We start from the raw sequence: 15,583 nt of genomic DNA, 5'->3' as shown, positions 1-15,583 counted from the left end.
GAGGATGGAAAAACGATAGAGTGAAGCCGAAATAAGATCTCGACGGAAAGCACATTTGGAGAGCTTCTCAACCATAGAGTTGTTTTCGACAAATGTGTGATTGACAGCATTCCCAACATGACGAAAGAAGACTCCCTTTCTCTGACACCATATCTCGGAGATATCAAAACTCTCATCATGGCCATGAAAAACAACAAAGCAGCGGGCCCTGATGGAATCCCAGCAGAGATTTACAACTAAGGTGACAAATTTAATCCAACGTGACCTCAATGAACAGCTAATCAAAATCTGGACACATAAAATTGCTCCATCTGATTTCAAAAATGCCAATATCATCACCATTTACAAAAGCAAAGGTGATCGATCAAAGTATGGAAACTATCGTGCAATTTCTCTGTTAGCGACTGCTGGTAAGATCTTAGCACGTATTTTGAACAACCGTCTCAACCTGATATCCGGGAAGATTCTTCCTGAATTCCAGGCGGGCTTCAGCCCATTACGTAGTTCCACAGACATGATATTTTCCCTTGGACAGTTGCAAGAAAAGTTTCATGAACATCATCATTCATCAACCACTGTACATGGCGTTTATTGACTTCTCTAAGGCCTTTGACCGTGTCTCAAGAGAACTCCTGATGTACTTTCTAAATACGGATGTCCTGACAAAATCCTTCGTATCCTGCGTCTTCTTCATGACTTTACGCTTGCTAGAGTTCATACCAGCAACAACGGTTCTGAATCTTTCTTGGTTAACTCTGGGGTGAAACAGGGCTGCGTGACAGCACTAACTCTTTTTATAATTTTTATTGCATCTATCTTGTAGTCTGCCATGACCTCCCATCTGAAATTGACATATCTTACCGCATGTATAGAAAGTTTTTTAACCTCGCTGGCCTCAAAAATAGATCAAAGACTACAGCACGTAATGTGGTTCGACTCTCATAGTGTACGCTTGAGCAACGCATTCTCAGGACTGCTCTCCATTCAGCGGCACCTAACGGATGGAATAATTCCCCGGCAACAACACTTAACCATCGAAAAACTTCGCACTGTCTATTTTGGTAACCGGCCCTGCGTAAAAAGCCTCTGCAAGTATGCGAAACTACCAAGAATAACCTACCAAGGTTTTGTCAGTCCGAGGATAGATATTCATAACCAAATAAAAGTAAGCTTCACCACGGCTTATCATGAAATTTCAATATAGCCTACCGATAATAGCTATGTAGTTGCACTGAATGAAAACCACCTAACCTGCAGCAGATTTTGAATGTTTTCCATCAAGCATACAAGAGGCTTGGACTTAGTCGGCAGCAGTGGCCGAGTGGTTAGCGCGTTGGGCTCGCAGTCGAGAGCCTGCATGTTCGACTCCAGTCACCCGCACTGTTGTTTCTCTGAGCAAGAAACATTACGATAATTGCCTCTACCCAGTGATCGATTTCGAGTAATGGGTAGTACCAAATTTAAGTCATAAGTAGAGTAGACAACCGGAAACAGACATTGCCGTCGGCTGCAGCGTGGGTCAGGTGTACGTCGGAAGGCGTACACCGATGCATAGCGCTCAAGTCCGCTTTCCCGCAATGCAAGATAAAGATATGGAAAAAAAAAACTTAGCGTCTAGATCAGTGTTTCTTAACGTTTTTTCGATCACAAACCCCTAAAACATTCTTTGAAAAGTTATGAAACCCTTTGCAAGAAGCACATTGCAAATGCCGAAATTAGGTTTTAATCAACATTAACGCACACGTACAACAGTTTTTTTAATTGTTAAACCCAGAACGAAACTTTTTTCAATAATAATTTTAGTTTTTTAGTCAAATTCGGAGACCGCGGTTTTGCTGCCTGCTGGTCCGGCAAGTAACAACTAACAACATGAAGGAGTAATCGTTTACCTTTCAACAAAGATGTACGTATACGCCGCAAATTCTACGCCGCATACTTGCGGCGTAGACTTTTTGTTTGCGCTAACGCTTGCGGCCACATTTTTTTGGATAGTTTGCGCTTGAGGCTACGCCGTAAAGTTTTCGCGGATTTTAGCGCATAGCGTCGACGCATACTTTTTAATGTCTTTTTTTCGCTACAACACGCCAATACCTTCCAGCGCTGCAGTTGAAAGAATGTTTTCAATGGGCAAAGACATATTGGAACCAAAACACAGCAAAATGTCAGATGAACACTTTCAAATGCTTGTGTTTCTTCGTGGAAATTCAAAATAAAACTTGTTTGTTTCGAGTGGTTTATACCGTGTGAATGTTTGGCACTTAGCAAACAAAATTAGTTTGCGCTAGTGTATGCGCTGACGCTGACGCCGCCAACTTTTTTTTACAAGTTACGTTGACGCATACGGCGTATGGTTTTTCAAACGTTTGCGTTTACGCTGACGGCGTTAATTTTTTTTGTATGCGCGTACATCACTGCATTTTAGTGAGAAGGTTGTTGTTGCTTGTTTTTAACAAGAACACGAAATTGTGGAGTGGTCTATGACAAAGCAACACGCATGTCATCCTTGGCCTCCAAATCCAACCTATTTCTCTGCAGTGGTGTAGCCAGAAAAAAAATTGGGGGGGGGGGCAAATATTTGATGAATTGAAGAGGACGACAAGGTGTTTGATTTAAGCCATCGCCACCTGATGAGCAGTGACGTATCCTGGTGGGTTGAGCAAGGGAAGCAATGAAAGTGGTGGGGGTTAGAGCGTGCCGAAGGCACGCGTATTGTAGGGGGTCCGGGGGCATGCTCCCCCGGAAAATTTTTGCAAAATTACACTCAAATAATGGATTATAGCGCTTTCTGGAAACACTTTTAGGGTAATATTTGTATGTAATTTATTAGCAGATAAACAGTTATTAACTTATTAAAGGTAGCGCTTACACACGAACGGGCAAAAACTGTGGCTAAAATTAGAGAACACCAAAAACTCAGCTACATAAAAATCAATAAACTGCTAAGGAACACTAAAATTCTTCGAAAGTCTTCGAGTTACATTCGCTTTTTTTAGCATTTGCATTGTCCTAAACTCAGTAAGGTCATCTTTGGCAAGGTCGTCCTAGGAATTGTAGATCATAGGGATGCGTAACTTCATCCGCTTTTGGCTTATCCGCAACACTAGAAGGGTTACGTTTTTTTCTAATTTACAAAATATTTTACTTTTTGTGGGTTATATAAGAAGAGGTAAGTTGGTTTTAAAGTAATTTAAGGTTTTTAGTTGAAAGCAAGCCTGCAGTAAAGCGTAAAAAAATGTCAAACTGGCAATTGACCCTTCTAATGTTGAAGGAACAACGGAGTTGCACGTCCCGTATGGTCACAGCGGTAAACCATAATCTCTTCGTGGGAAAATTGCAACATAAAGTTCCCGGATCCGTTCGTCTGTATGTAATGACCGAAAAAGAAACACTCCTCGAAACGTCTACTCAAAAAGTGTATTCCTGTAAAATTAGCCCGCGGCTATCGAAAATGGGACGCAACACCGTACGCCTCTAAAACTGTCACTACAGAACAGATTACTTGGATAAAAGACGGAAAATTTGTCCAGCTAGCAAGCACCAAGCAAACAGTTAAACTTGCGACTGACTTCCAACAAACAATTTTACGAATGACTAGAATAATTTGCGATATCTCAAATGCACGTAGACAGTAACTGTGACGCAATAATGAAAGACAATTATGAAGTCATTCAAACAGGTGTTCAAGCGGCTAATGCAATATTTCATCAGGTCTTACGACCGATGGTGCAATATTTGGACATTTTCTAGCAATTTCCATGACGTAAGATGCCAGCTAGGTTAAGTAGACCATAACGGTTTTATATGACGTTTGATTTGGTGAAAATTGTCGGGAACACCGTAATCTACCGTCCCTAGGTCGTCCTCAGGTATAGTAGATAAATCCGCATTTCATAATTCAGATTATCTGAGCAATAACTTTTGAAAGATTGTTGCAATCTATCTAAATTTTCGCACATATTTGCACGCAGAGAACAAGAGAGGGCTTTTCTATTATTATCCATTCCGCCTTGAGGGAGTCTTTCCTTCAGCATTGAGAAGTTTGCAAAGTTGTCTGTCTCCAGTTTCCTTTTCCACAGAGAAAGCTTATCTTAAAAAGCTTGCAGTCTTTTGGTAACGTCCATAATTGTTAAAGCTGGTCCTTGCATCGATAAATTCACATCATTCATGTGACTAAAAATATCTGCCAAATAAGCTAAAGCATACATAAATTCCTTAGCGTCAAACTGCTCGGAGAGATGATTTTGTTTATCCCTCAAAAAAGTGAAACTTCCTTTCTCAGTTCCACCAAACGCCTCAAGACTTCTCTTGAAAGCCATCGCACTTCTGTGTGGTATAGAAGAACTTCATGTTGTGCACCCACTTATTGACAAAGTCTTTTAAATACACCATGATTCAAAGCTCTAGCAGTCTAGCTCTAATAAAGTTGACGACGTTCACAGAAATGGACAGAATTTCTTTCAAGGACATTGGCAGAACCTTTTCATTCAGGCACGTTTTAAACCTTTCAAGGTTTTGCCATCTTTTCCCGTTCGTTAACGTGCTGGTAGGTTTATATCGATTTTTGTAGTTAGTATCTTTTTCGTCCCGGACGCGTTAATGACGAAAAATAAAATGATTGATTGATTGATTGATGCCAATGCATGCCGGTGGAGAAAGCAATGAGTCACAATAATATGAGAAGCTTCCTTCTTTACCAAAGCAACAAATCCGGACGCTTTCCCTAACATTACAGCCTACAGGTGTTCCGTCTGTACACAAATTAGGCTAGCCTACCTATATTTTCCTTCCATTTCAAGTCTTCCTTGGCAAAGAAACTGTTTACCATTTGTAATACGTCTGTGGCCTTTGTGGTTTCCGAAAGTGGTTCGCAAAATAAGAATTCTTCTTTAATTGCATCGATGTGCAATTGTGCATATGTCGAACATAAAAGTTGGGCGCACTGAGAAACATCTGTGCTTTCATCCAATTGTTAGTGGAGATATAAATTTGCATCTTGATAATATTGGTTCAGTGGAAGTTGTGCAATTTAACAATATTTCATCCGGGGATGATTTCATCTAGGCCTACATTTAGATTGCAACAGTTGATCAATGATCCAACTCATGTAAAAGGTCACACACGAGACTTCATGTTAGTGCGATCTCATACATAATAATATTGTTGTTGATAAACCAATAGTCATTGATCCATGTCTGTCCAATGTTCAGGGTATTTCCTCTTCTTATCATTTTGCTTTAATATTAAAAACAAATCTATACAAACCACCTCACCCCAAGAAGCAAGTAAAATTTCGCAAATGAAAGAACATTATTGATAAAGAGTTTGTTTCTGATGTCTGTCTTGCTTTCCAATCTTTAAAATTGAACTGTTCTTGTGGAGAACTTGTAAAATTCTATAATCCATCTCTGAAATCTATTTCTAATGATCATGCTCCCATCTGCTCCCAATTACTCACAATCAGAACAAATTCTGGTTTACTATGGAATTCAAGAAAAAAAAACAAATTCGAAAAAAGTTTGAACACAAATCGAGAAAACTAAGAGACATCTACGTTCGAGAAGAGCAGATCGCAACGATTAAAACGAAAAATAATTCAAAGAAAAGAACGTCAATAATATCCACAACCAGATCTCTCAAGGGATCTTAAATGTCCCAAATGTAACAGAACTTTTTAAAGCCAGGATTGGACTCATTAGCCATCTAAGAGCTCATCATTAGCATTTTTATTGCGAAGACTGTCATCTCGAAGAGACGAGGGATAGCTTTCAATGTCCATGGATCTCCAAAAATCTCTGATTGTTTGAAATAAAAAAAAACTCATTTATGTCAGCAACTTAACTTCTTTTATGCGAATCTCACAAACAAATTCTCGGACGCGTTAATGACGACAAATAAAATGAATGAATGAGTGAATGAATGAATGAATGAATGAGTGAATGAATGAATGAATGAATGAATGAATGAATGAATGAATGAATGAATGAATGAATGAATGAATGAATATGAATGAATGAAAAGATGTTCGTGAATAATAACTTTAGCAGATAGGCCTAATAAACAAAAGTCAGCACAGAAGTTAACTTGTCCACAGCCATGCTCCGTTCCTCTATTTCCAACATTTTCCCTAGGTCCAAGCAGGGGCGGATCTACCGGGTGGGCCTGATTGGTACAGGCCCACCCAGATTGACAGTGGGCCCACCCAAAATCAGACTCATGAAAAAAACATATTAATGTTTAACACTAGAACCACCAAGTGGAACTGAATTGTCTGCGGCATTACTATTTCACAGCATTTGTAAGAGATATTCGGTAACACTAAGTTTTTGTGTACTGACCGCCGTGGCATTATTGGTGAAGGCCCACCAAAATATTTCCTAGACCCACCCATAAATTACGTTCTAAATCCGCCACTGGGTCCAAGGCCGTTGGGAGAACGATTTGGGTCCGGTGCACATAACCCCGAGCCCCAAAATAGAGACAACTAAAGAAACCAATAGCACGCCAATGAATATGCTTTAGGCTACTTTCATCTTTCTTTGCTGTGATCTTAAGTAAATCATAGATTGAGATTAATCTTAACCTAAAAATATTTAATTAAAAAAAATTGAAAGGAAAAAACTAGGGCCTATTGGTTAAAGGTCCCGCTGGTTTAAAGATCCCACATCTCTTCTACGTCATAGACATTGTAACATTGATGAATTGGTTAGCGCGTGACTTTCTGACGAAGAAGCTTTATGATTAGGTGAAATTGGATAATTTCACACGGCACACCAGTCCTGACGATCTTACACGGCACACTAATATACCGCGGCACAGTGGTTGAAAAACACTGCTGTAGACTACATCTCTGGCAGAGGGATTTTCCCTACAGATGTCCGAAAAAATGCCACCACAATACGCTAAACCTAGACCAGACGAATTTTTGCTCATGCTGTATGGGCAAGTTCAGACAAGCTTTTTTAGTTCATCTATTACATCATGAATACGCAACAAATTAATGTAGAAACTAATTCAGTAATTCGAGCTGAGAACCTGCTGGTGCGTTTTTGTTGTTAAAAAATGGACGGAGAACTTCAATGATTGTAGCCTAAGCTTTTTTTTTTTATAACGAATGGCATTTTCCAATCATATTTTGTTATTCGCAAAAACACAACGCGCCATTTGAAGTTCTGAGGCAAAAGTTTAAAAGAAACTTTCATTGGCGCCTACGCGCAGTTCTTTCTTGATTCTGACCTATCTGGCTCTTACTTCACGACTTCACTGGTTAATTTTTGCTCATCGCATGGGAACCCAAAGACATCAATAAACCAGTCATGTGAAGTATAGAATTACCTTTTCTTTCAAGGTGTCCTGTTTCAAAAGCTAAGCTTGTCTTATATTTTTTATTTGTATGAGAGTATTTACTACTTCGAATCTGGATTGAATTGCAGTGAAAGATTACACAAGTTTGTTGTGTTGTCTATGCTGGGATAAGGGGATTTTGTCTTTGCTTGAACAACCAAGGTGTTTTATCAAGCCAGGTCGCTTGGTTAATTCAAAGTATAAGATCGGAAAATGGTGAGCATAAAAATTACTAAAAAAGGAGCTAACTAAGCCTATTCAGTACTGATAGAGAATGGCTATCGCCTATACGGTAATATACTTTTGTCATTGGAAAATCTGTGTGGTTGGCGGAGAAACCTGTTTTGCGTTATATTTTATCGCGGATTTACCATTTATTTGCTCAGTTTTGTAAAGAAAGATGTAGGATACAGTACCAAAAAGTTTTTCAAAATGTAGTCTACTTAACTGTAAACGAAACTATTGTTGGTAACTTCAATGAACGAAAAGAAAACTCCGTGCAGTTTTTCTAAAACATCTTTCGTTGTTCTCAATTTTATGACCTGCTTTAAGATTTACTTTTACACTTTTGGTTGACCTGCTTTCCGCTAAGTACATGCGATTGGTACGAAAAAGTTGCTTCAGTTCCGTATGTGAAAAAAGAGGAAAATAAAAAGAAGAAAAATAAGTTGTCATGACTGTGAGTCAGTAACAGTGTTAATTTGGGAGGAACGAGCTAACCTTTGTTTTGTGAGATCATAAGTTACTTCAGCACTGGGTTCAGAGTTTAACCAGAGATTATTTATATAATCTGCAGTTGTAACTTGTTAGTCATCCATGGTGTACTTGTGTTTCCAAGCTAGTTTGGATAGCTTATCTGTTAATTAGTTGATCTAGATTACAGCAACTACTTAAAAAAAAAACATGTAAATAGGCAACTGGGCTAGCACAGCACAAACTATTTCCAATAAAATTGTTGACTGTTTTAGGATATTTCTTAAATGTTTAGTAACTAGGGTAATAGAACAATGATCTTGGCTTATAAAGTTAAGGTGATCTTGTGGGTTTTAGCTTTTCACGATATATTAGCATGAAGACAAAGGTGCAGGGGAGGGTGACTAGTCCTCACACTCGTTGGTCGACGTTGCCTTACATGCAAAAGTGGCTGCTCCCGATGTTGGGGTGCTTAGAGAAGGCAAGTCAACCCTTGTGTTCTACCAGAAACAACTTAGATTTTTAGTACCAAAATAGAGCAAAATCCTGAAAGTGGATTAAGCTGTTTCGTGCCACATAACACCCCACCAGTGTCTGAGGGCTGGGTTTGCCCGAGACACGCAAAGGTAGAGCGCCCTGCGTTGTTCTGAACGTCAGGTTTCAATAGTGCGAGGGAGGGTTACTAGTCTTCACACCCTTGGTCGACGTTGCCTTACATGCGAGAGTGGGAGCTCCCGATGTTTGGGTGCTCAGAGAAGGCAAGTCGACCCTCGTGTTCTACCAGTAACAACTTAGGTTTGTGGTACCGAGATTGAGCATCCCGAAAGTGGATTAAGCTGTTTCGTGCCACAAAGGCTTTTCTCAGATTATGATAGCTTAAAATCTATGAGATCCAAGTATGGTTATAGTCAAGGCCAATGGTCAGCAAGTTTTTTTGGCCTAAAGCACTCTTGCAATAGTTATTGAAGACCTCTTACGTCTGAAGCCACTATCCGTTTGATGAAACAAATAATTGTTTGACAGCAAATCTTTTATTTTGCTTTTTAGTGCCATTGTTTTGTAATTGCTGTTAAAAGGCACTTTTGATAGTTCAATAATCTAAGAAAGTACCAAAACATCAGTAGGTATACCAAGGTGTTGTGTTTTGTAAGCAATTAAAAATGTGGGAGCTGGTGTAAAAGTCTCCCTTGGTCATGCTATGGCGCGAGATATGTCTATAATTGGAATCTACCAAAACATATAGGGTAAAGTGTATGAATAGTAAAGCAAAGGTAACGTAGTTTCACCCTATATGTTTAATCAATTCCAATGTATGACCTTGTGGTATTTTTGACCAGAGCATAAACTTGTGTACCAGCTCCAAAATGTGTTTCACTGCAATCCTAGCAGGTTTTAGTGGGTTTTGAGAGGGCTGTAGGCTACTTTTTTATGCTGATTGTGGTGTTATAAAAATGGTGTTGCAAACACAGTAGTGCTTTTTTACTTTATAAATACGATAAATTACATATATAATAGTCTTTGTTAACTAATATTTTCCAGCTTAGTTATGGCTTCATCATCATTGCGCTACGATACTCTGTTGTTTTACAGCATTAAAAGTTTTTGTACTCTTATGCGATATAAGCAGATGTGAATTTTATAATATAACCGAGAAGTGGTTGAAACAAGTATTTTTAGAAAATCATGGCTACTAAAGCTGCAACATCTCCTACCCAAAACATGGCCTGCAATAAAAACTGCAACAATAATCATAACACTCCTGAAGTTGGGCCCATACAGAAAAGTATTGCAACGGACAAAGAAAATGCTGTTGCCACTCGCAATGAAACTCTCCAGGAGACCAGACAAGTGGTGCGGCGATTTCTTGAAAGAAGTTTGAGCCAAAATGCCAAAAACTCGATGACATTTTTAAAGCCAGAAGGTATGTCTACCCTGAAATAATCAGTAGTTGCATAGGCTAGCCAATATGATGTAGAGTTGTAGTTATCTTGATCAGAGTAGGCTACCAAGTGTTTGGGAAATAATTTTGTTTCAGATTCTGTCTGTAACACAGTAGAGTTTTGTTTTTATATTCCAAACTTCACGGTATTGTAAAGTTCATGCACATGGTTTTTCAAACAAATCTTTCAAAAAAATATTTAGCATTTCTGTATAGATAATACTAGATATAGAACTCTTAAAATTTATCATATTGCAACATTAAAATTTTCAGCAATTTTGGAATGTTCTTTGAGAAATTGATGTATTTTTAATGTAAATTTTGTACCTGTGATATTTTCAATTGAAATATTAAGTACCAATACCTAATCTATAGTTGGGAAAGCTTGGTCCATTATTTTTAGCATAGGCTAATGAAAAAGTGAAAATACTGAAGGGTGGATTTCAACTATCAGTGGGCTGTTATAATGAAATACCAGTTAACAATAAAAACAATTCTGTGACAATATAATATAAGATACATATTAACTATAGAAACATATACTGCAATGAAAATTACGAGTTTTTTTGCCTGCTTTATATCAATTTTTCCAACATGCTTTTAGAAGTGTACAGTAAATTTATTTACAGAAATGTTTTTTAATTTTCATCTTATCCTAAACAATATTTCTTCAATGGCAAGACATGAAAGTACTAATAGTTTTATGTTTTCAATTCTTGAAAATAAAGAAGTTAGCCTACTTATGATCTGATTTTTAATCTCATTCCAAGTTAAACAATTTAGACTAAATTTAAACATTTTGTGCCACAGCCATCAAACTGATATGTTTTGGCATGATACCAAAACTTTGTGTTTGTTAAATCTCTTGCTTATCATTCCTACCACGCATGTTTGTAGTATTGTTTGAGTTGTTGTATTCTTGGCATGACAAATTTCAACACCTTTTTGCTGAGTGTTGTTTGTCACCTTTTAATGACTTTCTAATCCATGGTTATGCTAAGTAAAGGTGTTTTATCACTGTTTTATACATTATCTTTATGGCCCTTCTAAATAACGTGCTTTTGACACTTATGGCTACAATGTATGGAGTTTAGATGTATCAGTAGTTGTTTGTTTATGTTATTTACGGTAATATTTACCTTCTGCAGGTTATCATCGATTAAAAAGAGATGGCAAACTACAATTTTATCAACGACAGCAAAGCAAGCCAGAGCAAGGTAGCCTAATGAGAAAAGACTCCGCTGTAGAAAAGTCTCACGCATCTCAAGTTTCTGATCCATTGTCACGCACTGCACTACCATCGCGGCCTTCATTAAATGAACTTACGAGTGCGTCTAAGGCAACTGCTTTTCCTGGCGTTGCCCAAAAAGAACAAACTCTAAACAAGTCAGAAAATGATGTCCGAATTCTTCAAAAACCTTCAGAGTCCAATGCTTCAGAACAAGCTTCTGAGAATCTCATTTTTCAACTCATGGGCTCTGAATCTAACATTGGGAATGAGTCACTAAATTCATCAGTAAGTTTTTACAGCTTTGGCCAACGTTATGACTAACTGGCTAGCCTTGTATTTTCTAGTAAAACTAACTTGTATTATTTGTTATCTTGGCTTGTTGCTATGTACTTGCTTGTGCAATATATTCTCCACCTTTGGTTAGTGATTACATAATACAATAATACATGTCATGACACAAACCTGGTCCCACCTCTATGTTTAGCTTGCAAACATTGCGTCATTTTTACGTCTATTTCACTCATCAAAATAGCGGCAAAGCTCTTTGGCTGGAAACTATATCCTATTTATTTTATACCACAACAAATTTAGTGCGTTATTAAATCGTACTCCAAATTTTCTGTATTTACCACTCTGAGTTGATTGTTTTTTGTCCAACATGTTCAATATCAACTCTTGCATGTTCCTTGCATTTGCGCTACCGGAAAAGCCAAAATTTAGAACTTCAACTTTTTTAAATTTTATAAATTCTATAAGTCTGTAACTATCACTCTGGAGAAGCATCTTAACGTTAAGAATAATGAAAAGAATGTAAAGTTTGTTTTGTACTATTCTTATTTATACTACAACGAATTTGGCTGAATGCTCTATGATTTCATTGATGAATTCCAGGTCTCTGGCTAACTCAAAGTTCAATTTTGTTTTCCAGGACTCTTTCCTAAGTGCCAGTGAAGACGGAACCACTCACCATATAAGGAGAAAGAGCTTTAGCAAAGCTATGTCTAGAAAATCTGTTATCAGCTTCATAGAAAGCAAGAAAAAAATCCAAGAGGTATACTACAATGCATTTGCGATTGATTTTGTTAGAAATGCACAGTTACAGTTGCACTGAAGAGTCGCATAAGTTCTGTGCGAATGGTACATGAAGACAGCATGATAAATAGAGGTTGTGGCTTCTAGATAAAGGAAAGTGTCAAAACTTGTGATAATATGAATAATAGAGTGTTTCTGGTGTCGCTTATACCTCCGTTCTGGTTTCTCGTTGTTGGGAGAATCGCGGATTTCAGGGGTAAATAAAACTAGCAGGTTTGGCAACTAAACAAAATTTTATTTTAGTAAAATTAGTTTTTTCAATATTAATATAATATTAGTATTAATTTTTTATTTTTAATAATTTTAATTAGTTAGTAGCAGTGGTCAAACTTGCTTGATTAATTTACCACTAATAGTTGCACTTTTGTCCTATGCGTTCAATGTCAGTCAGTCTATCTCATTTTTTGGCTTGGTTGTTTAGTTTCTCATGAATAGAAAGAACAGGAGTGAACGAAATTTTAGGCGATGCCTCAAAAACTTTCAAACTTTGACTCGTGACCTTTACCGAAATCGTGACCCTTTGAACCCTAACCTGATCAGCGTAGCACTGTAAATTTGCTGCGTATGTCCCAGTTATGACTTCTCGTGCTTCCGTTGTTTGTAAAAGTGTTCGGCTGACATTGGACTGCTGATCCCAGATCAGGCAAAAGACGTATATCTATGATTTTGTTACATAGTATTGGAATAACCCGGTACCTGGCTAGGGTCTGCTACTATTCGGTGAGTCCGATTCGGTGAGTTCCTAACCTCTAACCCCTAGCCCCTAACCCTAAAACGGCAAGAATAATTAGGCTACGGTACCCGATAAGTTAAAAAAAAAATTGAAAAAATCCCCCGTTAAGGGATCGGACTCACCGAAACGGGCCATTCCGACCCGGCTAACCTATAAATCAACGGAATGGCCCGTTTCGGTGAGTCCGATTCGGTGAGTCCGATTCGGTGGGTCCGATTCCCTATTCGGTGATTTTTTGAATTTTTTTTTTAAATTATCGGGTACCGTAGCCTAATTATCATTGCCGTTTAAGGGTTAGAGGTTAAGGTTAGGGGTCAGGAGTTAGGAACTCACCGAATCGGACTCACCGAATAGTAGCAGACCCATAAATCAAATCTACTGATGTTAGCCTGTCTTATTTTTTATTTATTCAGTTTGTGTTGAAACTGCTTTTTATCTGATTGTCTAAACCGAACAGGCAAGAGTTTCTCTTTTAACATCGTTTCAACGTCTTGAGGCGTTAAAAGGTTGTACCATGGCCACCTAAAGATACGGCCTGATTTGTCACATTTTGCAAAAATTTTCAGGTTTTTCTAACTTTGGGCAAACGTTTAAATAAATTTTTCTAAAAATTAGGTTTTTACGCTTTCTTTATTCTTTTCCCCAGATGATACAATAGGTTTTAACATCCTCACATGTTGAAAAACGAAGAAAATTTGATTTTGTAGATTTTAGTCAGACTGTTAATTTTCAATAACAGTCTGATTTTGCGTTTTTTAACTTGCTTTTTTTCATTTGCTACTGCTTCCCCAAGGCAACAAAAAAGTTTTAAGTCATTAGAAAACCACAAAAAGTAAAAACATCTCAAAAAATGTCAGTCAAGCACTAGCAGTAGCTGTAATCAAAATCTGCAAAATGTGACAAATCAGGCCGCATCTCCAGGTGGCCATGGTTGTACAATAGAACCTTGGTGTGCTGGGAAACCCATTCTATGCAATTAGCATCTTGCTTTCAAACAGACGAATTCCAAAGCCCCCACATGTCAACCGGACCAAGTAGGATTGGATCGACCGATAGATCCAGACGCTCCTACCAAGTCAAAGAGGTATAGACAGGAAGTTCAATATTTATCTTGTATAGGACATATTTTGCACCTTGATCTGTCATTCAGTTGTTTGGGCGTCAGCGGGCTTAAAGATACTTATTTTTTAATTGAGTGTATTGCTTTTGATTTCGCTGAAGTTGACTAAGATAAATGAATTATTATTATCATCTCGGCGACTTGTTTCAAGATATTTAAAACGCATTTTTGCCAACTATAAAGTCAAAATTGTTGTTTGCTTTTAAGTTTTAATAATGTCTTTTTAAACATTATTTTCAAAGAAATACAAAAGAGTCAAAAGTCATGCAAGTTCCACTTTGTGTGGAGCTACATGTACTTGAGAGGTTACTGTTATTTTTTTATTCACTATATAGTCAAAGTTTGCTTTGTACAGTGGTTGTGTGACGTGTGTGTAATGTGTATTGCTTTGTTTGTGGAATTGGATTGGGCGTCCGAGGCGAGGAAAGCGACGACTGAAGAACACTAACATTTCCTTATTTGTTCTGTTGTCAAGCGTGTTTGTGTTGTTAACTGGCACTGAACGTTTTTCATATAGTGCCGAGTAAGTATTGCCCCTGCTAAACAAACTTTCAAAACCCAACAAATTGTTCCTCCTTTTTTTCGGGGCTTTTTGTAAGTGTCACGTTTTGCATGAAGGCTGTGCTTCATGTATTGGCGGCATAATCTTTCTGAGGTACTTAATTAATTTATATCATCGTAACGAAGTGACGCTTTATTGAGGGAATTTCTTAAAATCCACTGTTGAAGACAAACAGTGTTGTTTTCTGAACTTTTTTTTTATAAAACTTCTGTATTTTTGGAGTTGCGTTTTCAACGATTTTAGAAGTTTATTGTTACTTTTGGAAAAGATGATGCGGTTCTTCACCTGTTTAATTGTAAGTTGTTTTTTATTTGCTAAACCATCGCCAGATTTGAAAATTTCTTCATCTGATGTCAGATCGACTTCCCACTTTGCTGTCCATGCGTTTTATCTTGGGATTTGAACAGAACAAATTGCTTGCAGCTGCATTGACTTGTTGCTGCAGCTTCGCATCGTATTTTCACGAACTGCTAATCATTCCAATCAAATTAACGTCTTATTTAACTGTCTATTTTTAAACTGTAGTCACAAGGTACTTTTTAGTTGTGCTATTTACTGGAGAAGTTATACGTTGAAACATGTAGTTACTACGCAATGTCTTACCACTTACCAGCCAAAAGACACCCAGATACTCGTGTGTGTTGTTGAGTGATTTGCATACTAATTTCTCACTGCATTTTCTGACAGTGGTGAAATGTTTATGACCTGAAGGTGCTAAGTGTGCTTCAACATGCTGTCACCTAAACCTGCTTTGGATGCACACACGCTTTTGTCTACATTTGCTTTTGGTTTTGATACGCGTTGTGAAGTTTCTGGCAATTAAAAGTGTTGTTCCACTTCCATCACATCTGATGACTACGATTCAAGCGGTG

At 37.8% G+C, this 15,583-nt stretch overlaps 1 protein-coding gene across 1 annotated transcript in view; it reads left to right on the top strand.

The window, feature by feature from the left end:
• Positions 1-9,637: 9,637 nt before the first annotated feature.
• Positions 9,638-15,583, top strand: part of LOC145783198 (uncharacterized) — a 30,818-nt gene continuing 24,872 nt past the window's right edge. Inside the window, exons 1-4 of the mRNA XM_082594999.1 lie at positions 9,638-9,955; positions 11,122-11,489; positions 12,133-12,255; positions 14,028-14,113. Of these exons, the coding sequence (XP_082451125.1) occupies positions 9,718-9,955; positions 11,122-11,489; positions 12,133-12,255; positions 14,028-14,113 (815 nt within the window). The 5' untranslated portion in view covers positions 9,638-9,717. The remainder of the gene's footprint in view (positions 9,956-11,121; positions 11,490-12,132; positions 12,256-14,027; positions 14,114-15,583) is intronic.

This window comes from Aplidium turbinatum, chromosome 14 (assembly GCF_918807975.1).
Source record: "Aplidium turbinatum chromosome 14, kaAplTurb1.1, whole genome shotgun sequence".
NCBI lineage: Eukaryota > Metazoa > Chordata > Ascidiacea > Aplousobranchia > Polyclinidae > Aplidium > Aplidium turbinatum.
The sequence above is the reverse complement of the archived record's forward strand: the minus strand, read 5'-3'. Positions and strand labels throughout refer to the sequence as shown.